Raw genomic sequence first — 24,120 nt, 5'->3', positions numbered from 1 at the left:
ATTAATATTATGTTGATTTAAAGTTTTTGTTATTAACTAATGCCTACTAACACTTCAACACACAAAATTAAAGAGATCTCAGATCTCTCAGATCACAATCTACAGTTAGATATTCTCCTATCTTTGGGTGTATTTTGTCACACTCTTGTAAAGACTATGGACTAACTTAAAAACATAATCTTTATACAGGAATCACATGTGTAAGATTCAAAAGACCAATTCACTAAGAATTTGTGATACACAAATACATACATAAAAGTTTCCAAATGATGATGGTTTTATTACTCCGCTAGATTTAGTCATCTTGTTCAGATAGCAGGCGACACTGTTTCACATGTTGTATGTTGGACCGTATGTTTTTTAAGTGAAGACGTTTTCTTTGAGAGTCATTTATAGAAATAAATGATGATTAAGAATTTAAGTGATAGTTTGACTAAATTGATATCAATCACACAAACACGAATCACACAAGCTGTTTTACACTTAAACTATTGCACCGAGAGATGCATATTCATCAAAGCTTGAGGCTGTTTAACAAAGTTCCACACTTTGGTAAAACCTGCTGATAAAATTGCACAAAAGTAAATTCTAATTCTTCATCATCATGAGCCATTTAAAACAAATACAGAAAAGCCATTATAGTGATCCGTTTTAGCTTTTGAATGTCTGTCATTGACATCTTGTTTCTTTAGTTTTTGCACAGTTTGCAAAAAGTACATAGAGCGTGGTCAAACATGTTCATATAGGAATGTATCCTATACATTATAGGTCCTCCTTCTACACGACTACAAGACTAAACAAATCATATTTCTTTTAGAACATCTTTCTGCTATGTCTACGAAACATCGACGTCAAAGATGAGTATTGCTGTTTTTCTGTTACCTATTACACTTCAAACTCGTCTAACTATTACACTTATTTTGTTATTATTACGGTTGATGCGTGGTATTTTTACGTGAAAGGTGGGGGTGATTCATTTTTTATTCCGTCCACACTTTGACACCAGAGTTTTATGATCTTCTTTTTATTCGGCAGAATGCCGAAATGTTTTAACATATCGTAAATTTCGATCGTTAGATAAATCATCTAACTATTATATGTGAAACAATCAACAGTTATATGTGAAACAAGCACAGTGGCATTAGAGTCAGATTCTTGTTTATATTGAACATTGTTATTGAACCGTTTTTCAATATTATTGAAAATAATTGTTAAATAAAAGCGCTATTGTTCTCGGCCTAATCAAAGTTCACATAGTTTTCACCGGAGCATATCGACTCTGAAACAAGACTTTGTTTAAAAGATTTTGAAATTGTTTAACATCGCTAGCGTAACACTTATCGTATTGCCGGGTGTGATTGTATGGCGTTTTCTTTACACTTTCCTACAGTTAGCTGTAATGTTAGTGAACTCTAGGTCTTCTCTTTGTTCATATACGACAGTATTCACATGAATTGGCTTGATTTGTATCTTGATTTGATACGCGAGACATTTACATTATATTGTTATACCGTCCTAGTTTTTAAATAGCGCTAAAATGTATATTTTAACCCTTTGTGCGGATATGCTGCACAAGGTTCTCTGTTCTCTGGTTCTATGTTTTTAAAAATACCGCGAAACAAAGACAAGGATGCCTCTTTCTATAAGCGACCCTCAGAATCTGTGCATACAACAAAACACATGTAGGTGTACGAAGATTTATCAGGAAATTACTTTTGTTTGAAGAAAAACTTAAATCAGCCGGTGCTATTGAAGTTATTAAACACCCCTGAATTCGGTAATTATGAGATATTTATCACGTTTTAACTCAATACGCTGGAATGCGCTAAAGGTCTTTAACAATAGTCTGTCAAATTAACTTAAAAATGAAATACATCCTAAATGTTTGTAAATCCAAAAATGTTGTCACTGGATCGAGTGAAAATAATAAACTTCTCCTTTGTTTTTATGCATCAAGTTAAATCCAAATGATAGGAAAACTTTATGATAGGAAAGTACGGACGGCGCCTTTGACCAATCCTCTACATATGGGGCACTTGTGCAGAGAAGGCGCACATTCTTTGCACACAACTAGGTGACCACAGGGGATGAAGACAATGTTCACTTCCTTATCCATGCAAACTTTGCAGGTGCGCTCCTCTTGAAGTCTTCTTAACTGTTCCTCCATAGGCAAGACTGAAAGATCTTGACTCGGTGATGCAGCATCATTTGTCTGGGCCATCAGTTCTCTCAGCAGGCAGACATCATTCTTCTTGATCCAGTTGCGGAAGACCTCTGCTGCTGCATTTCCTTTCGACAGGACTAACTCAATGAGCTGCCCTGTCTGCTGCTTGACTGTAGTGCAGTTACGAATAATGTCATACTCTTTCTGTGAGATGACGTTCTCCTCTAGAAGATGGTCCATTAAGCTCTGCACACTTTTTAGGTGCTGTGACACGGCAAGATGATGTTTCTTAAGAAAAGTAAAACCATCTGATGCCATTTCCTCGGCTCTTAGTAAATCAGATACCAACTCTTGAACGGTTTTGTAATTTTCTCCACTTGCGAGAATTTTGCTCTGAACGGTTTGCTTCACCAGGCCACGCTCAAATTCCATCTCTAAAGCAGACTTCACCACAGGATTGTTCTCTTGTTCTCTCACAAATTCTCTTGAGTCGCTGTCTCCATTAGTCAATAGCTGCTCAAATAGTCTTGGAAATCTTGCTTGAATCTGATGAACAAACTCTTGGCCCTTTTCTTGCAGCAGGTATTCACATCTTGGAAACCACTTGGCATGTTCTACCCATGGATCATCACCAGACTCCCAACATCTGAGTCCACCATCGCAACAAAAGCACTTCACGTCATCATTACGACCAACATAGTAAAAACCAGCCTTAGCCAATTGGTCTGGTCGAACAGTTATTCTTGAGGGCCAGTAGACAAATGTGAGCAACCTGTCTTCACACTGTTTCATTGCCGATCCATTGGAAAGGATAGATAAAGGTACATTATCTGCACGGTCACCTCGAACGAAGCGGCAGTTGGGGTAATGCCTCTGGTGCTCTGATACTGCCCGATCTCCCGGTTCCCAGTTGCTAAGCTGGCCTCCACAACTGAAGCAAGCCACTCTGTCGCCCTGGCCAAGGTAGTAGAAACCAGCTTTGGCAAGCTCGGCCGGACTTACTGGTGCAAGAGTCCAATTCTGAAAGGTGTCAAGGCGTTCCTGTTCCCGACGCATGTCAGGATTCTGACAAGCCGGAGGGCGCTGGTGAGACATATCCTGGTGAGACATATCCAGGTAACCCACCCACTCCTCTGTTTGGCCTGATACGGGTGTCGCAGGGGCGGAAAGCTGTAGGATGGCTATGTTGCGAAGCGGGGAAAAGGCACTTTTGATGAAAGCTCTGGATGAAGACATAAAAATGGGACCACAGGGCGTGTCCACTCTGGAATGGAAATGGTTGCAGCCTCGGGAATACAGTAATTAAAATGCAGAAAACAAATATTGAATTATTCTAAATATTATGAGCTCAGACATTTTTTACCAGAATTTTATTTCAACATTTTACTTTCATACATTGAAGAAATTTGAGTGAAAGACATTTACAGATGGTCTAACCAGAATAGAAAATTTCTGCAGGCTATCATGTTTTGCTCCAGGGTATAGTTGACCAGATTTTCAACTAATTCACCAACGTCAGTTTTTGCATTTTTTGACACCAGTGACACACAGAGATCTGTTACGAATGTACAAATAGCGAGTATCTCGATGATTTGGAATTCGTCACTACATTCACGCAACACATCCAGAACTTTTCTGAGGATTACGCCGATCGGCTCTTTGCCGTTAAAAAACATGGGTGTTACATCAGGCCATGACTTTATCAAGCCTCTTACGTCATCCATTTCATTTTTGAGATTTGTCACACGTTTGGTATCCTCCGCACAATCGTTTTTCATATCACACGCAGCGTCGATGATCCTGTGCATCAAGCCGACCATTTGGTCTCTAAAATGATCTTTAAACATACAGTCCAGCGCAGCTCTTAAACGACACTCTTTGCCCGTGGCGCACTCACACGCCGGATGATACTTGTGCCCGGCATCGCCAGAACTCAACGGGGAGTCGCTCTCCTTTAGGTTTTGCGTCGCCATTTTTCAGCTTTTCGAAGAGTCTCCTGAATCTCTTGGAATGTTCCTGGAATCTCCTCAGTCCTTGAGGCACAGTCGTCCAGGGTTAATGCTCGGAAGTTTGTGTTTTTGGGTCAGAAGCTTGTGTCAGGCTCAGGCAAACAGGACTTTCAACTTTTTGCAGTAGCACAGCAGTCTGAGGCTAGTAGAGCTAGAGCGTGCGTGAAATATTTATTAGGCTGGGGTCCGCCCCACTGTTGTGTGTAGAATGTACGGAGGTTGGCCTCAGGAAAGCCATAAATAACTAGTTCCTGCATAACCAACAAGTCCTACATGTCGCCAGAGAGAAGTTTGAATCGGTCGAGTCATACACACAAGTGCAGCGATGGAGCGTGTGAACACGAGCAGTGTGAGAGGATTCCTGAGATCTTGCGATGATCTGACTGAGAAGATTCGCTGTTCAATACAGAAGAAACTCATCAAGAAGTACTTGAGCAGGTATAAAAACCTATTTTATTTGTGGATTAAAGAATAGAATAAAAAATAGGTATTTCTATAATAAAAGTATTTCTCTCTCACTATGGACACACAATCCCATGCATGCCAAACTATCATTTGGCATAACTAATTATTATCAACATATTTTTTGATAAAAATAACTATAAAGAGTTCCAAATGACACTTTTAAGCGCTCCAAAGTTCACTTTGTCCACAAAAAGGAACTTTGCCTTAATTTACTGAAGGCTATGGATGTTAGGTAAATACGTTTATTAAATTAATTCACAATATGTACACATTCATTCATGTACACGTTATTTGTTTCTTCTCCTCTCACATTAAATCGCATGTATTATATAGGCCTATTTTAAGTTCAAATGGTGAAATTAGAAACAAGTTGATTAGTTTGATTATTTTTGTCGTTGTTTAACATTTCTCAAAACATTTGTCAAATATGAAATGTTTAGTTTAGTACTTACACCTTACCTCGCACTTTATGACCGTTATCAGCTATTATCAGATACTATTGTCCTAACATAGACTATTGTTTTAGCTCTGGTTTAACCTGCTGTTCACCGGCCATCATGTGCTCTAACACTGCAGCATCAGCCGGTCCATTGACTTTGAACTGGTGTATGAATGTGTCTACAGGTGTATCTAACCCTATCAACTAATGACCAACTTTATTTTTGCTATTGTACATACATTTTATTCTTCTAACTGTTTGTCTTTGGTTAACACAGTTGGAGAAGAACAACAGGGAGGTTGGAAGACACAGTAGAGGAACTACAGAATAAATATGGAGAGAAAACAGCATTAAAAAGGATCAAGTCCATAGTGAAAAAAATCAGAAAAAAGAATATCAAACGTAGGAAAAGATTTATAATTTACTTTGTTAGTAGTCAATATGTTTCTCAATCTTCAATAAGCTTTACTATAACGTTTACATGGTTTTGGTTGTGTATTTAATTGTTCATTTTTAACAGATGGTGACGTTCAGACGCTGAGCATTCAAACACATTCTGGAAACATGACAAACCAACAGCCTAACAACCTTCCACAACGACAGCATAATAATACTAATAATAATAATAATTCTACATCATTCGGACGGCTATTAATTCAGATCCCTAATCAGCTTAACTTCACAATTGACCAGAAGAATGGTGGGACAATAGTTGCTCCAATCATGGTAGAAAAGACAATATATGGTGATGTTAACATCAGTGTGGTGAGTGTCTGATCATTTAAGAAACAGTTGCTTAGTTAAGAAATGATTTGTGTATGTTATATATATATTTATGTATGTTTTTTTTTTTTTAAGTTAGTCCATAGTCTTTACAAGAGTGTGACAAAATACACCCAAAGATAGGAGAATATCTAACTGTAGATTGTGATCTGAGAGATCTGAGATCTCTTTAATTTTGTGTGTTGAAGTGTTAGTAGGCATTAGTTAATAACAAAAACTTTAAATCAACATAATATTAATAAAATATGGTTAAATTACAGTTTGAAAATGTTTATTTACAACGTTGTGCGTTGTGAGTGAGATGTTAGAGAAATCTGGTTGCACTATGCCTGAAACATTTATGTAGGACTGTCAAAAATCATCCGTTATCATGGTTTAGTTGTATTTTAAAAACACTGTTTTTTCTTTTTTCTTAAAAATGATCTTGTTTCATCGTATTCATATTTATCAGGTTGATGTTTGTAGAAATAAGCAAAAAGAACAAGTTAATGGCCTTGTGTCAGACTTTGTGACACTTAACTTTTTATTCTAACTTTGAAAAGTGTCATACAGTATTTGATTTTTACACACGCAGTGTTTTCGCCAACTGACCTACCCCTGAAGTTATGACTTCTGAAGGCCTCTCATGCGCAGATTCGCTCGGTTGAAAAATGGTATGTTGTCATTTAACTCATTAAACATTAACTCTTTATTGCGATGCTCCCCAACAGATATTTTATTCTAATATTACTTATTCTAACCCCTACCAGTCCACTAATACTCTACTAACACTAATAAGAGTTTACTTTACACACTCTGACTCTCACAAGCGAGTTAGTGGGCATGCAGGTGCGACACTACTATAGTCAACAACCAAATTATGACTTAAAACCATTTTAAGTATTACATTAAAATGGTAAATTATGAAAAGTTGAAATTATGATAAAGTAAATATTCCATAGTGACATTTTCTGAATTCAATATAATTGTATTTGTGAAAATGATTCAGTACCGAATCTTCAAGAAACTGCATGTTTCTGCAGTTCGTGTAGGCCTCTAAGACTATGAATAACTAAAAAATGATTATTGATGAACTTGAATAACTTGAATTTTGTTGGCAATGTAAAAAAAATTGTCTTCCCATACCGGGAGTCGAACCCGGGCAGCCTGGATGAAAACCAGGAATCCTAACCGCTAGACCATATGGGAGACGTTGATACTTCTCGCGGCACATTTGAAAGGCTGCACTGCACGGTACAATATAATGCAGGATCATGGTTATGCCGAGCCACAGGAGAAGTTTTAATTAAATTCAAATTTAATTTATCGGTATGTAAATAAATATCGGGATAGCTTTTCCCAGGTGGAAAGAGCTAATGAAGGAGAAAGCCTTTGAAAGGGAAGTTGCCTGCTTTCTTCTCGACGGGTAAGTCAAAGGTACAGTCTAAATGACAAACTTGGTTGTGTAAATAATTATATAGGCAGCATAACGTTAGAACATGTACAATTAAACTCGATGAAGCGCTATCGGAAGACATGTTGTCATAGATTCTTGGCACATTTACCAAAGTTGAAAAAGCCAGTAGATGGGAGAACCGCTAGAGAGCACTATTCGTTTAAATAGAATTTCACCGCTAGATGGGAATCTTTTAAAATCTTTAACAAAAAGGCCTGCAAAATCGAGGAGGTCAAAGGGCATGGTTCCTACTATAGCTCTCCCCAAAGTCTGTTCATGCGGCCACCATCAGCTAATGCTAACATTTGAAACTTCTACATGTATTTTGAGTAGATGACCGATAGTATATTCTCAGTAAAGGGTTTCACCCTAGTTTGGGAGATACAAGTAAAAATGATCTTATACGATCTTATACTTTGAATTAAGACGATGTGTAATTTTTACTTATCACACATTGCGTCTCTCAAATTGTGTGGTGATTTTCCAAATGATACAACTTAGTCTAAATAAGAGCAATGTGAAGTCCTCGGATTTCTTAAAAACAACGCAACAGCAAAACATTGTGACAAACTTTGACAACATGTTTCATGGACAAAAGATCTAAGACGTCTAAGCACAGTTTTTCAACAATCTAAAGTTTTTGGACAGACGCTGTTTAGTAAAAAGAAATCTTCTAAGAAGATAAATAGAAGATATGATTTTAATAAAACTTTAAACTTTTAATGTTATGCTCTTAAATGAATTTGAACAGTTAGTATAAAACTCTGGATGTAGCATGCTCTGAAACGCAGACTAGACAACTTAAACTATTTGCTTTTTGGATTGTTTTTATCATTGCAGAAAGAAATACTTCGCCTCTCTGGAAATGTAAGGTGTTTTTATTTTAGCTAAAACTTTGTTTACATTTTATTAAATTATTTATTTATTTCATTTTGAAAATGTAGTTTTCTGTGATGGTCGTGTTTAGGTGTATGGGATAGCTATGGAAAGCCCCCACCATAAAAATTGAAACCCCCAGATGGACAAAAAATGCTGGTTGAATCTTTTTCATATAAATCAGATTTAAGACGACCAAGTACAGTTTTTGAACAGACATTGTTTAATAACAATTATACTTTAGGTCACCGTTAAGCAAAATAATTGATATCATACATAAGTCTTCTAAAAGATAAATAGAAGATGAGTATGTATTCAAACTTTAAAGATTTAATTTAATCAATCTTTTAAAATATCTAATGTAAACGTTTAAGGTTATGATTTGAAATAAATTTAGTGTGTACAAAACTTTGGCTCTGGAAAGGCGTTAGCAGACTAACATGACATACGCTCTGACACGATGCACAGAGGCTCGGTCTGTCACTCGATATCCTGAAGCTATCATTATTGTCAAGTAACTTCTTTCTCAGCGCTGATCGGAAGGACCTTATTTCTGGAAGATTCCCAGTTTCTAAATGTTCTCATGGTTGCTCTCTCTGAAGATAAGCCTATGTTGTTGTCATTTTCTCACAGATACAACTTAAGGAATTATTGAACATTTCACAGGCGTGAGATGACTTGTGACGCTTCAAATTATTTTACATACCCATGATAAATAAAAAAATATACTTTAAGTTCAAGTCGAATTTTTCCACAGACCATCGTTGTAGAATATTTTGTTTTTATTAAGACTTTTAATAATTTATTTAAATGTTATTTTTAAAAGATATCATTAAAACTTTTAAGATTTTACTTTGAAGTAAATTCAACACAACATTCACAATGTCTCATCCCATCACTGAATACACTCCTCTGAGTCAGAGACGCTGGTGTGAGAGAGAACCACTCTGTGATTTATGTTAACTCTCTTAAGACCTTCTTGAACATGTAAGTTCAAGAGTTGTAAGTTTCTAAACATGTAAGATGAATTTTATTCTTTTTACAAGCATTTCAGTAGATTTTTTTTTTTTTTTTTTTTTTTTTTTTAGTAAGATATTTATTTTATATTATTATTGTATGTGATGTTTAATCTCACTTTCACTGTGCTCAGGAATGTGGATGGGGGATCCTGTTTCATATGTCAGAGCATGCAGGAATAGGGGGGCGCACATAGACAGACACTCACACACACAGACACACACACACACACACACGTGTGTTTTACTTTTTGACGCACATACATTAGAAGCGCGCGCGCTCCTTATGTTTTGAGACTGTGAGGTCATTCAGGAATGACTATATGAATTCAGTTGTGTAAAACAATTTTGAACCCATTCATACATTGCATTTTTGTGGACATCCATGGTAGGACATACTTCAACTTTCTAAAACATGTAAGATGATTTTATATTCTTTTATCTAAAACAATTGGATCAATAAGATATTTATATTTTATATACTTTTAAAGGCATGTTTTCAACTTTAGTTTAATTATTTTTGTGACCCATTCGTATGGACAATGATGTGTTAGGAGCTACTTCTTCAACTCTCTCTAAAATAATGTAAGATGAATTTATTTAAAACAATTGGTTTTAGTAAGCTTTTTTATATACTTTTATTCAGCTAAAATAATTGGTTTCAGTAAGCATTTCATTTATACTTTTATTCATCTAAAACTAAAACAATTGGATCAATAAGATATATTTTATATACTTTTAAAAAAGATCAGAATATTTTTCAACTTGTTAGTCTGATATAGATTTCACCGTGCTCAGGAATGCTGTTTCAGATGTCAGAGGGCTCGCAGGAATAAGGGGGCGCGCATAGACGAGCGCGCGCCCCACTCTTACTGCTCACAGACAGACACGCGCGGATCCCTATGTCATTCAGGCAAAAACAGGGTTTTTGTATTTAGACTTTTAATAATTCATTGATTTGAAACATTTTTAAACCCCCTGATATCTTGATCACTGAAGTCAGAGACCGTCCAGACTTACAAACATGTATACAAACATATATTGTGTAAGCATTCCATTATTTAATTCCATTCCTTAGTTTAATTGTTTTAGATTTTATAATTTATATTATATAAATTATATAAAGGATAGAATATAAAGGATAGAATGTTTTATGTAATTTTTATCTAAAACTAAAATAATTGGTTTTAGTAAGCTTTTTATTTTATACACTTTTATTCAGCTAAAATAATTGGTTTTAGTAAGCTTTTTTATTTTATATACTTTTAAAGGTATGTTTTTCAACTTTAGTTTAATTGTTTTATATTATATAATTTATATTATATAAAGGATAGAATGTTTTATGTAAGATTATATATTTTCATTTATACACTTTTAAGGAACAGTGTGTTTTTCAACTTTTAAAGAACAGTATGTGTTTGTGTGACATACACTTCTCACTTCCCACTGCGGAGGGAGGGAGGGAGCGCGATGCTTGGGGATGTCTGTGACATACACACATAACTAGACAGAAACCCATATAACCACACTCACACACACGCACACACACACACACACACACACACACACACACATGACACCATATAACCACACTTCACACACATGACACCATATAACCACACGCACACACATGGAACACAAAGGGTCTGTGACACACACACACACACACACACACACACACACACACACATATATAACATGACACCGGCTGTTTGAATCCGTCAAAACTATCCGGCAAAAACTATCCGGCAAAACAACATCTGTTTTATTTGATTCAGACAAAACTACCTGTCAAAACTATGATTTAGTCCTAGATAGGTCATAGGGCAAAAACTAACTGTCACACTACATGATCGATAGGGCAAAGGTTAATCCCATGACCTCATCCGGGAAGTTCAACCCATCAATCATAAAAGGTCACAGGAAGTTCAACCTGTCAAAAGGTCAAAGGTCAAAGTCGTAAATCATTTTGACACATGGTGTCCTATAAGGACTACTTACAAAGTTTACGAATTGTCAGTTATTTTGAATTATAACAATAAATGGCCTTAAGTCATTTGCCACTGTGCCAAATGAAAAACAAAAAACAGTACAGATGTTACATTTCTGTATCTTACCAGAATATGGCATGGCTTTAAATGACTTGTACATTTGCCAATAAAATGAACATAAGAACAATGACCAAATAGTATGTTTTTGTACATAGCATCTATAAAGTTGCGGTTTGCTGTAAGCCTGTTTACAACACTCAGAATACAAAAACAGTAAATAAATAAATAAAAATGAATAAATAAAAATCAACCTTAACTTGCCATTAAACATAATTATAGGGAGCAATGGAAAAGGAAACACATTTTTTTATTGTGTGTGTGAGAGAGAGAGAGAGAGAGAGAGAGAGAGAGAGAGTAATTGATTTGAACAGAAAGGCATATTTCTTATGAGTTGTGTATGTAATGGATGTATGTATTAGCCTAATGTATCATTTTATACTCAAATTTGTACCGCTTATAAATGATCTATTATCTTCATACTAAATATGAACATGATCATCTTCTTTGTCTGTTCCCTTCTGATTGATAGTTCTACCAGAAAGACTCGGGAGAATAAATACTGTGACAATTATCCATTTATTAGCAACCCAGCAAGCAATAAAGTTCTTTGGCGTAGGCCCAGTCCGTAGCTCGCAATCTGAGGGTCCGGACTCTGCATATCCTGCCTGAAGATCAAGGCAGGGGCGCAGCCGACCCCCGTGAGGTATGGAAGGGACCATCCTGGTGGTGGTGGTGAGGAGAATGGAGGGAAGGATTCAATTTGGAGGAGGTGGGGAGGATGGTCGTGAATAGAAGCGTCAGCATCTGCGAACTCAAACATGAGTAAGTACCGATCTTTTATACCCCAAGTGTTGGAATGTGATTGGATAGATAAAAGGTAGAGTGACGTAACAATAAAGTCTTCCTGGCAGAACTTAATGCTAGAGCTTTCATTTATTTTTTAATATAGAAAATGAGTCATTCTTAATTTTTCTCATGTTAAAAAGGAAATGTTAAATATGAAAGGTTTATTTGTCTTTCAATCAGTTGTATTGCATATATGAGCCATAAAAACCTGATGTATGAAATATGAAACAATGAAAACATATAACATTTTTATAAAAAAGATTGGATATGTGTTTTGAGTACCGTAAAACTTCAAATAATAGCCGAGTCCCAAATAGACGCCTGTCTCTTTTAAACGCCCGGTGTGACGACAGGTTTGGGTAAATAAACGCCGGTCTCAAATAGAGGCCTGGGGCCCGTTCTTCGTACGTCGCTAACTCACTTAGCTGGATTTGATTGTTGGCGATTTGGCATGATCTTGGATTGTTTGGTTCTTCGACGCTCATCCTGGACTTGCTGTCATAGCAACAGGAGTGCAATCTTAAACCTGCTCGGGAGCAGGCTTATTTCGTGTTAACAGGATTAGATCCCGGCTTCATAAGCGGAGCTGATACGGGAAGTCCAGCGCAGCGCGATAGTGCACTTTCTGAGAGATATATTTTTTCTCGTGATTCGTGAGATTGTCGTTTTTTGTCGCTTTTATGTTTAAAAAACAGTTTTAGGTTTTTTTTGTGGCATTTCCAAGCCACTTAAGACCCAATGTTGTAAAGCAGTTTTTTTTTTTTTTTTTTTTTTTTAGGCTATCATAATTTTTTATGAAGATCATGACCATGCCGATTACAGATATGTCACTCAGGCTTCACTAACGTGATTGGTAGACTATACCATAGACTGCCATCAAGGCCTCAATGAAGGGGATTATGTGAACAGAAAGGGGATTCACAATGTAAATGTACAGCCCAGTAACTATTGTGATTCTTAATATTCCAGATTAGTAATATTATATCAAATTAAAAAAAGGCAGTTGACTAAAATCTTCCATATCACAAGTGTGAAAGCAAAATGGCCAGGATCTGTGCATGACTTACGAATTTTCAGAGATTCACATTTATGCACATTATTTGAAAGTGGTAATGAAAGTTCCACAATTTAATATCAAGCTCACTGTATTATATACACTTATGCTGATCCTAACAGAACTGCATTTTTTCATAGGTGATTATGACATGCTCCTGCCTGCAGACAGGTGTTTTATGACCCCCACTCCATGACCCAAACCAGTTACAATGCAGCTCTAGCCAGGACAAGGGCACACAATGAAATGATCTTTGGGTAACTAAAAGAAATGTTTCAGTGTCTGAAAAGTCTGAGGGTTGCACACCTGACAGGGCCTGTGACATTGTTGCATGTGCCATATTACACAACATTGCCAAAAAAAAAACACTTTTTATTTAGACAAATATGCTTAGTTCCTTGAGTTTTATTTCAATTGTTCTTTGTAAAGAAAAGCCAGTGGTCAAGTGCCTGCAACAAGAGATATTAGACACATGCCTCATGCAACAAATAAAAAGGAAAAGTTGTCTATACACTGCCCACCTGTATAGGCCTATGTCTCATCTGTCTGTGCAGACTCTTCTGTAGGCCTTTCTGTAGATGTGGAATCCTGCAACTTATATTGCAGCCATAAAGCATACAAATATAAATTAAGTAAAGTTATTTATGCACTTGCAGGTAAGCTAGTTCCTCCATATGACAGTTATCTGAGAGGGTTTATTCACTGTCCAGTGCAATGGAAACAAATGGACATTACAAAGTCTTATACTTTCTTTCCTTTGGAAAGTTAGAAAATGTCCACTTACTGCACATATTTCAGCCACCACTTTCTTGGGAACAGATACAAGTGTTGGTGTATTATGTAAAAGTGCACAAAAGAGGAAAACACAATGTGATTACAATGAACTACACTCGGGAAAAATGTGATCAATAACTCATGGCAAAATATTTTTACATTAACATAAGTTTATCAGTTTTCACTTTCACAAGTCAAAGCAATTCATCATTACTCAAGATTTAACAGTTGAAATGACTATATGGCCTGAATTTAAAGCAGCAAAAATTATTTTACAGTGTAGGCTACTAAGATCTTTTCTTTTTTTCAGCCTTTTTCTTGGTTGCTTTTATAAACAGAACACCATTTATTTAATAGTGCTTTTTATAAAAGATATAATAAATAAAATAAATAAATAAATAAATAAATATATATATATATATATATAATAAAATAAATAATAAATGCACAGTTTAAAAATATAATAAAAAAAACTAATAGTAAAACTAATAATAAAAAACTAAAAATGACCATTATGTAGAATATTTTTGTACTTCACTTTTATTTGTTCCCATGTTCTAGTGTGGTGACTCTGACATTACAATGCACAAAGTAATTATGCAATTATTAAAATACAAAAATATAGGCTATTAAGTGATAAAAACATCTAACATGGCCACTTCTAACGGATTTAAATTGTCTGCTACTTTTTGCCAGCCCTCTCTCCTGGCTTTTGCAGACTTTGAGGTGTTCCCTGGCGTTTTGATTAAACATTAAAATTCCGAATAAACTCCGACTATTAGTTCTTGCTCTGCTGAGGAGAAAAACTGAGCGCGCTCTTTGGCCACGCTGAGCAGCCAATAGCAGTGTTGCTGATCAATGTTTCTACTATCGATACATATCCCCTTTTAACCAGCGCATGAACGCGCAATTATCTCAGATAACTCAATCCAGCTATACTAATCATATCCGGCAAGTGTGTTCGAAGAACCGAGTTAGCCGGATCATGATTCGCACGATGATATCATCTTGGATGTGTCATTTGATCTCGGATGTAATAAGCAACGTACGAAGAACGAGCCCCTGGTCTGTTTTTTTGTTTCGGTTTGTATTTAATCTTCTAATACCTGTCAGATCATCTTTTTAAACCAGTTCTATGGTGCAGATTGCGCACGCAAGAGAGCCGTGCGCATCTGGGCGAGAGCTGTTAGTGCAAGCGAGGCGGAGAGGGAGAAGTGGACGGGAGCGCCGAGGAGGAATTCGCCAATGAACTTGTAGTTGAGGTGTATCGCGGTGAAGATGATCGATAGTAATGAATGTTTTTTTATGCTGCCAATAATCTCGCACACAAGACGAGAAGCGCCACGCTGCGTCAATGACAACTCGAGGTGTTATCATATTATCTATTCATTCAGTTAACAGATGCTCTGAGGTAAAGTGTTCAGACTGCAGACTTAGCAACGATTGTATTTAATTGTACAGTACAACCATAACATAGTACAGTACAGACATTATATTAACTCCATAATGTCCTTAAACATAAAAATATTGCTGGCCATAAACTGAGCAAGTGCGAGACCGGTGTGTGATAACGTTACCACGAGTTGTCCTAGACGTGACACGACGCAATATAATGTAATTCTTACATTAACTGATTTGTTAAACACATTCAAATTATAAATAAAACGTAATATAAACTGGTAAACTCTTACTGTCATGCTTTCTGTCTGTCAGCCTAAATTCTATGGATATGCTACTCAATGAACAACATCAACACTGAATTAAAGGCCTGTCTCTTATAGACACCTGTCTCAAATACAAGCCGGTGCAGTTCGGGCTATTATTTGAAGTTTTACGGTATTTTAGATACATAGGCCTATACATATGCGTGTGTGTGTGCATGACTGAAACGTGGTGACTTACCTGATGAACCCGATGATGGATCCATGGAACAGGCAGCCATCTGTGCATCTTCATTCTAGTCATCTAATGTTAATTTGTTTACATGTAAGAACTGAGAACCTATATTATTTACAAGAGTATATCATCGAACGTATGTATAGCTTTAAGGTCGCATAAATTGACATGATAAGCAATAAACTTTTTAGCTTAAGAATTATGATTGGAACAATCAAAGTTTTACGTAAACAAAGCCGAGGATAACAGCCATTCTTGTAAAACTAAAATACACCAGGCTAATTCATATTATGTCAGTTCATGCCAACAAAAAAAGAAAGAAAAGAATGTTTGCCTTACCTATGCTTACCTAGAACTGTTTTCATCGACGTCACAATAGGTCTCTGGCCAAGTATTTAGAAAAACAACCTCATGCGAGCGTAAAAAGTTTTTTGCAAAAATTGACATGTTTCCATTGGGCGTATTTTCAATTCGCAATTTCGATTTGCTGCAACCTACCTAGGGATGGGAATTGATAAGAATTTAACGATTCCGATTCCATTATCGATATTGCTTATCGATCCGATTCCTTATCGATTCTCTTATCGATTCTTATTGGGTGAGGGAATAAGTACAAATTTGTTTGTATTAACTCGCTTTAATATCTGATCAGAAGACACAGCACAGAGTATACACAAATTATGTGTAGCAACCTCAGAACAAACCTAAAAGTAGGTGAGCTACTTCTCAAAGTAAAGTCCAGGGACCTATAGCCTAGGGCAGTGTTTCTCAACCAGTATGCCATGGCACACTAGTGTGTGCCTTGAAAGATTATCAAGAAGAGTGCCTTAGGATTAGGAAATTGACAATTTTCACATTCATTGGTCCGGACAAAAAAAAAAAAAAAACTGCCATTTATGTGCCATAAAAACTAAAAACACAGACTGAAAACAGTTTAGGAAGAGCTTGTGTCTTTTGGAATATTAACAGTGCTCATTTGGATTAGGCTATTGAGTTACTAAAACAATCTTTGTCAAATAATACACAGGTTTTCTTCACATTTTGAACGTTTTTGTTTCCATTTGTTTAATTTCAAGATCTGATGTGACTTATCCATTGTTGTTTTTACAGCTACAAAGCTGGGAGCACTAAATGATATTCAGTCACATTATACATGCTTTTAACATTAAATAAAGCACAAAAATAGTACCTGATATTATCATAGCCACACTTTGAGATTGTTGTTCCAGCGCGACGTCGCAGTAAAATAGGATTCATTTCAAATAGAATCGTCGCGTGTCGCGGCTGGTTAAACTTTGATTAACATGGAAAATTATACTTTTTATCGCGTGTCGCGCCGTCGCGTTGCATGTAGTTAGGACGCGGTCAGAGCGCTTCTGCCTCGATGCCATGTTTGCTCATAGTGTTTGCTACGTTCTGAACCAAAACAACGCAGCACGTGTGTGACGTCGTGTCACATTTGAATGAGCGGAACCGATAAGCGGAATCGTTAAGCAGGCATACTAACGGTTCCAAGGAATCGATTCACTGGGCACCGGTTCTGAAGAAGAACCGGTTCTCGGTTCCCATCCCTAAACCTACCAGCGCATCTTTGCATGACTCCAGCGCCAATGGGAAGCCTTCCCGCGCTACGTCATGAAGCGCCAAAATAGGCGTGGCCAAGCGCCTATAAATATGCGCCACGCAGGTTGCTCAATGATTTCAATCGACTGAGGCGAAAACAAGTGAGCACAAGCATGGCAGCGTATGCAACAATCATTCTCTCTATAGAGAGAACCGAGATTACGTTAGTAACCGAGTGTCTTTCTCTTACGAGAGTACTCTCGTGAGTCGTGACGGGAACCCCATGTAAAACGCTGTGTGTGCAAATGTCCAACACTAATGTCCCAAGGGCAGTGTGCCCGGGGCTCACATCAGTGGGATACACACAGAGCGACAGACGGGGAGGGACGACTCGGTGAATGTGATAGGTGCGCGCACATACACAGTCTGTGCAGTACCTCAACTTTCAGTCTGTGCAGTACCTCAACAAAGTCTGCGCAGTACCTCAGTCTGTGCAGTCTCAGTACCTCACAGTCTGTGCATTACCTCAACTGTGCAGTACCTCAACTTTAACTGCATAAGCCCACAGGCCGTTGCAGCATATCAACAGTCTAATCAACCGAGTTGGGTAGACAGAGTTAATATGGTATGCTCAGACTGAGAACAGTCTGGCCTGTAAGGCAGGCACTTCTAGGTTGCCTTATAAATGTAGACAGCGAGGCCCAGCCTGCTGCCATACAAATATCATGAAGTGACACCCCACTTGTCCATGCCCACGACGAGGCCATACCTCTAGTCGAGTGGGCCCTAACCCCCAAGGGACAATCCAGGCCCTTGGAGGCAGTTTATGTGTAGACGCTTTTCTGCATCTGACCACAGGCCCATGGAAGGTCTCCCTTCATACAGGGCGCCCTAACCCATGTTGGAGGCATCTGTCAAGATGACTTTGATTCGGGAGGCAGCGCCCAAGTTCACACCGGTCTGGTACCAGCCGGCTCTCATCCATGGTTTCAGAGCTGCAACGCATGTCTGATTTACCGTGAGATGAAGTGAAACTGTTCTCCACGCTTTTGCTGGTACACGCCGTTTCAGCCATAGCTGAAAATGGCGCATGTGCAATAGACCCAGCCACGGCACTGTGGAGGCTGAGGCCATAAGGCCCATCATCCTCTGAAACATTCTGAGGGGAAGATTCTTCCCCGCAGTGAATGTCGCTGCAAAGCGCTGAATCGCCGTCGTGCGCTCTCTTGTTAGGCGCGCTGTCATCGACCTGGAGTCCAGATCTATCCCAGAAAGGAAATTTCCTGGTTGGGGAACTGAATGCTCTTGGTCCAGTTGACTCTGAGGCCCAGCTGATCCAGATGGGTCAACAGTAATGACTTGTGTGCCACCAGTTCCTCCTTTGACTGGGCTAATATAGCCAGTTGTCCAGATAATTCAAGACTCTCATGCCCTGTCTTCTGAGGGATGGGAGCGCTGGGTCCATGCATTTCGCAAATGTACGAGGTGCTAAAGACAGGCCGAAGGGAAGGACGGTGTACTGATATGCCTGGCTCTCGAAGGCGAATCTCAAGAATTGCCTGTGACGGGCTGCTATTTGAATCTGAAAGTTAAGCGTCTTCCAGATCCACTGATATAAACCAGTCCCCCGGTCGGATTCGAGCAAGGATTTGTCTGGTCGTGATCATTTTGAACAAGCGTATCAACAGCGCTTTGTTCAAACGTCTGAGGTCTAATATAGGGCGGAGTCCGCTGTATTTCTTTGGAACTAAGAAATAACGGCTGTAAAACCCTGACTTGCTTTGGGCAAAAGAAACGCATTCCACTGCCCCTTTTTTCAGCAGATTCGCTATCTCGCTATCTTACATAAGTAGATGTGCTACTTCTTGATTCACTGATGTCTCGACCCGTGCTGTGAAGCGTGGTGGTCTGCGAGCGAATTGCAGCAAGTAGCCCTGTTTCACAGTCTTTAACACCCAATCTGACACTCCTGGAATCAATTCCCATGCTTTTGCGTGAATTGACAGGGGTAGAATGAAGTCTGGGTTCCGGTCGCTCACGTTCGAGGACCAGGGGATCAGACCATGACGAGACAGTTCGTTCGTCATGTTCATATGGGATGGGACAGACCTTGTTATGTGTGGTGTCTCTGTAGCTAGCCCTCCGGTCGTATGAACAGGGAGATGCTGCATCACAGACACAGCAATGTGAGCTCGCGGCGAGGGACGCTGAGAGTTTTTCACAAAGTGTGTGTGTCGAGAGACCGACACGTGACCTGCACTCGGAACACGGCCAGCTCGTGCTGGTATGTGTGTGCATAACGCAGATACAGTCATTGTCATAGGCAGGAGTGGCCGTTGTATAGCGGGCACTTTCCCTATACCTAAAACATGAACAGCGTGAGCCGGTTTGACTGATATGAACCCTGTGGTGGTGTGAGACTCTGCATGGGTAATGCTTGTATGTAGGGGCGAACACTGAGTAGTGGGCACTTTTCCTACACTTAGTGGTCGAGCGGCCTGAGCTCACCTTATTGCATTCGACCCTGGATGAGTTTGACACACACAGAGGGTAGTGTTTATGTGCGTGGGTGGACACTGGGCAGCAGGCACCCTTGCTACATTCAAAACACCTTCGGCCTGAGCCGAAATATGACCAGACATAATGCATAATGCTTTATGTGGGTCGACGTAAAAACGGCGTTTGTGTACAGGCGAGCGAGTTTTGGAACCGGCTCGTTGACTGCCAAGTACACTCTTCGAGTCACCTCTGCTGAAGGAACTGCGAGAGTGGTTCGTGCTGATTTCAACGGAGGTCCGGCCACAGCGGGACTCGACCGTTGGCGCCTCCTTAGGAAAGCTAGGAAGACTTAGGAGGCTCAAAACTGGGCACGAGCCTGGTTCTTGGTCCCCGGGCAGGCGGCGGTCTGCGACGGCACGACGAGCATGAGCGCGCATTTTGGGCCTGATGTTGTTGCTGAGTGGGGGGCGGAGGAGGTGGGGGGGCCGGTCTCCTAGCGGGCTGCTGCTTCTTAGCACGGCCTGCTGCAGAACTGGAACGCCACGGCAGAAAATTTCTCATAGCCTGAGACGTTTTCTGAACCTCCGAATAATGCTCTGCGAAGCCTTTCACAGAGGGACCGAAGAGACCAGTCGGGGAAATAGGAGTGTCCAGGAAGGTGGCGCGGTCGGACTCAGACATGTCAGACAAATTAAGCCACAAGTGATGCTCCTTGACGGTAATAGAGGCCATGGTGCGGCCAATGGCCTGGGCGGCAGCTTTAGTAGCTCTGAGAACCAAGTCCATCGTGCTCCTTAGATCCGTCACACACTCCTTAGTTGGCCCAGTGTCGTCCAGAGAGCGCAGGAGGTTGGCCTGGTGGATCTGCAGAACAGCCATGGCGTGTAGTGCAGATGCAGATTGACCGGCGGCGGAATAAGCGCGACCGATCAAAGCCGAGGTGGTCCGGCAGGCTTTGGTGGGCAGGGTAGACTTGGCGCGCCATCCAGCGGATGGGGGACACAAGTGCGTCGCCACTGCTTCCTCAACCAGAGGAACAGATAAATATCCCTTGTCCTTCGCGTTGTCGACCGCAGCGAACGTGGAAGAGGATTTCAGCCTGGCCGAGTACGTAGCTCCCCACGACTTGGAGAGCTTATCGTGAAGTTCAGGGAGGAAGGGAGCGGGCCTAGAAGCAGGTGCAGAGCGGCGTCCAGAGAGAAAGCAGCCGTCCAACCTGTTAGGCGCAGACTCTTGGGGCGTGGTCCAGTCAAGGCTGAGGTCCTCGACGGCCTTCGAGAGAAGACGGAGAAGTTCAGCATCGACCGACACCCTTACGCTGGAATCCTGTGTCGACGGGGCGGGATCAGGGATAGAGCCCGACCATTCTTCGCTCCCGGACGCCAGGAGAGAGCAGCTGTCTTCCTCCATACCATCCCGCTCTGTCGTCTCGCCGCACTGGCCGTCGAGGAAAGAGACGGGGGACTCCGAGAAGGAGGCTCGCGGGGACATCGTCGGCGAGTTCTCCTTCACTGAAGGTTCTGGTGGCCTCTGAGAGCAGCACTTTTTCCGGCGCGGCCCAACAGAAGGCATAGGAGAGGCGGACTTCACGCGAAACAAAGCCTGTCGAGCCTGCAGAGTCGAGAGAGGCAGAGACTTGCATTCCTGGCAGCTGCCATCAGCGATCAGGTGGTCCGCGTGGTCCTTCCCCAGGCAGAGAGCGCAAAGCAAATTGCGGTCGCCGTCGCTGAGAACGGCTCTGAAAGAGCCGCAGGACATGGTTGGCATTTAAAAAAGACTTTGTTCTTTTACTGAAAAATGCGTGTGTCGCAGCGGAAAAGGATATAGGTGCCGGATAGCGCAGCAGATACGGCGAGTGAAGGCGGCAATCCGGCCGGCGTCCTCAAACTCAAGCTCGTCCCGCTGAAGGCTTTTTTCTTTCCGGAGGTCCAGCGATGATAAGTCCGCTGAAGGAGATGAAATCATTGAGCAACCTGCGCGGCGCATATTTATAGGCGCTTGGCCACGCCTATTTTGACGCTTCATGACGTAGCACTGGAAGGCTTCTCATTGGCGCTGGAGTCATGCAAAGACGCGCTGATAGGTTGCAGCAGTTGCTGCAGAGCAGCCAATAGGCACGCGAGCTGTCTCGCCTATGTCTGCCTGCTGCAGCAAATGCGTTTTACATTTTGGAAAATTAAGGATAATTTTCTGGCATCAGTATTCTCGAGAAAAGGAGTTTTCCCGTAGCGTAAGCTAAACTTGCGCAACACGAGAGTACTCTCATAAGAGAACCATAGTATGTGATGGCTAGTGATGACCATTTCATTTGCTTATGATGTTATGTAGAGAGTGTGTGTGATTCATTGTTACTGTCACATGCAGAACACAGTGTATTATTGCTTAGTTTCTCTTGATTTGCACTTCTGATAGATTGTTTACAGTAAATTACTGTCTTTATTTGGTCATTTTATATATTTTATTTTATTCTCTCTAAACTGAAATCATCAGCTGTACCATGTTTTTGGAAATTAAATCCTTTATAAACATCAGTTCTTGAGAGTGAATTGCATCTGTTCAGCCGGGAATGCTACAGCAACAGTTTTTACCTTCACACTTCAGTACATCATAGCAAAGCTGGAGTTATACGTGTCTCGATTGCTCAATATGCACCTTGACTGACATGCAAAAACGGCAGTTTTGCAAGCTTTATCTCTCTTAAGCAACAGGATATATGTAAAAGATGTTGCCCTATTCCTATTCATACCTATCTGAGTTAGACATCACACTTACTTCATGACTTAGCAGAAACAACAGGCGTTGTCAAACTTTAACTGAAGTGTTACACCCTCTGCCAGTTTTTCCACTTTATATTTCCAACAACTCAATATGTTTTTCCCCAATTTACTGTTTTATAAGTCTCAACAATCATTTATTCAATCACTCTTGTTGTCCAATGATTCGCATAATCTCTCTTGCTTTGGAGATGGTTGATTCCTGATGAGGACCTTCCCTTCTTCTGTCTTCTCCTTTTCTTGGCTTCTTTCTTCTTTTCTCTTCTTTGTTTTGTTTCTTTAAAATACTATCTACAAGCATATCATCCATGTTAATCTCAAGCTTGTTTGTTACATTTGTTACAATGTTTTTGGTTGTTGCTCTTCGCCCAGGGAAATTAAAATGGAAGGACACATTAATGTGTCATCTAGTACGACATACTGTATAAAAACTTTAAATGTAGAAACAGCCAGCTCAAAAATTTAAAGGTTAAAGTGGTTTTGTACAGATTGAAAATGAATTATAGATCTACAGTATTTATGATAATAATAAGTTTCGGCTGCAGACTAATAACAAACACATTAATGCATTACATTGAATGTATATGTAGGATATGTTCATGAATTAAAGGGATAGTTTACCCAAAAATGAAAATTAGCTTATGATTTACTCAGCCTCAAATAATCCTAGGTGTATATGACATTCTTCTTTCAGATGAATATATAAAAAAAATAGTTATTTTAATAGTTATATTAAAAAATATCCTGGCTCTTCCGAGCTTTATAATGGTAGTGAATGGCTGTATATTTTTTGAAGTCCATCAAAGTGCATCTGTCCATCATAAAAGTGCATATATCCATGATAAAGGTACATCTATCCATCATAAAAGTGCATATATTCATCATAAAAGTACATCTATCCATCATAAAAGTGCATCTATTCATCATAAGTGCATCTATCCATCATAAAATGGTAAGTGGACTGCATTTATATAGCGCTTTCACAGACCTATGGCCACCAAAGCGCTTTACATTGCCTCACATTCACCCATTCACTCACTCATTCATACACCGACGGCGGTGTCAGCCATGCAAGGCGCCATCCAGCTCGTCGGGAGCAGCTGGGGTTAGGTGTCTTGCTCATGGACACTTGGTCAAGTGGAACCAGGGATTGAACCACCAACCTTTCGGTTTATAGATAACCTACATGAACCACTGAGCCACTGCCGCCCCATAAAAGTGCATCTATCCATGATAAAAGTGAATCTATCCATGATAAAAGTGCATCTATCCATGATAAAGGTACATCTATCCATCATTAAAGTTCATCTATCCATCATTAAAGTTCATCTATCCATCATTAAAGTGCATCTATTCATCTATCCATCATTAAAGTTCATCTATCCATCATTAAAGTGCATCTATCCATCATAAAAGTGCATCTATCCATCATTAAAGTGCATCTATCCATCATAAGTGCATCTATCCATCATTAAA

General features: G+C 39.7%; 2 protein-coding genes across 2 annotated transcripts; one reads left to right on the top strand and one right to left on the bottom strand.

The window, feature by feature from the left end:
* Positions 1-1,981: 1,981 nt before the first annotated feature.
* On the bottom strand, positions 1,982-3,400 carry LOC311093797 (putative inhibitor of apoptosis; the record flags this gene model as incomplete). The annotated part of the gene is made up of 1 exon (XM_084131390.1): positions 1,982-3,400. One exon carries the CDS (start codon positions 3,398-3,400, stop codon positions 1,982-1,984), a length of 1,419 nt encoding a protein of 472 aa, XP_083987516.1.
* Positions 3,401-4,452: 1,052 nt separating this feature from the next.
* On the top strand, positions 4,453-11,809 carry LOC311093322 (uncharacterized protein). Its single transcript, XM_084130638.1, has 4 exons — positions 4,453-4,611; positions 5,355-5,479; positions 5,598-5,842; positions 11,768-11,809. The coding sequence occupies exons 1-4, from the start codon at positions 4,499-4,501 to the stop codon at positions 11,792-11,794; spliced, it is 510 nt and encodes a 169-aa protein (XP_083986764.1). The 5' UTR covers positions 4,453-4,498; the 3' UTR covers positions 11,795-11,809.
* Positions 11,810-24,120: the final 12,311 nt, after the last annotated feature.

This window comes from Abramis brama, assembly GCF_963993115.1.
Source record: "Abramis brama genome assembly, chromosome: 12".
Classification (NCBI taxonomy): domain Eukaryota; kingdom Metazoa; phylum Chordata; class Actinopteri; order Cypriniformes; family Leuciscidae; genus Abramis; species Abramis brama.
Note: the sequence above shows the minus strand (reverse complement) of the source record. Positions and strands in the feature narration are given on the sequence as shown.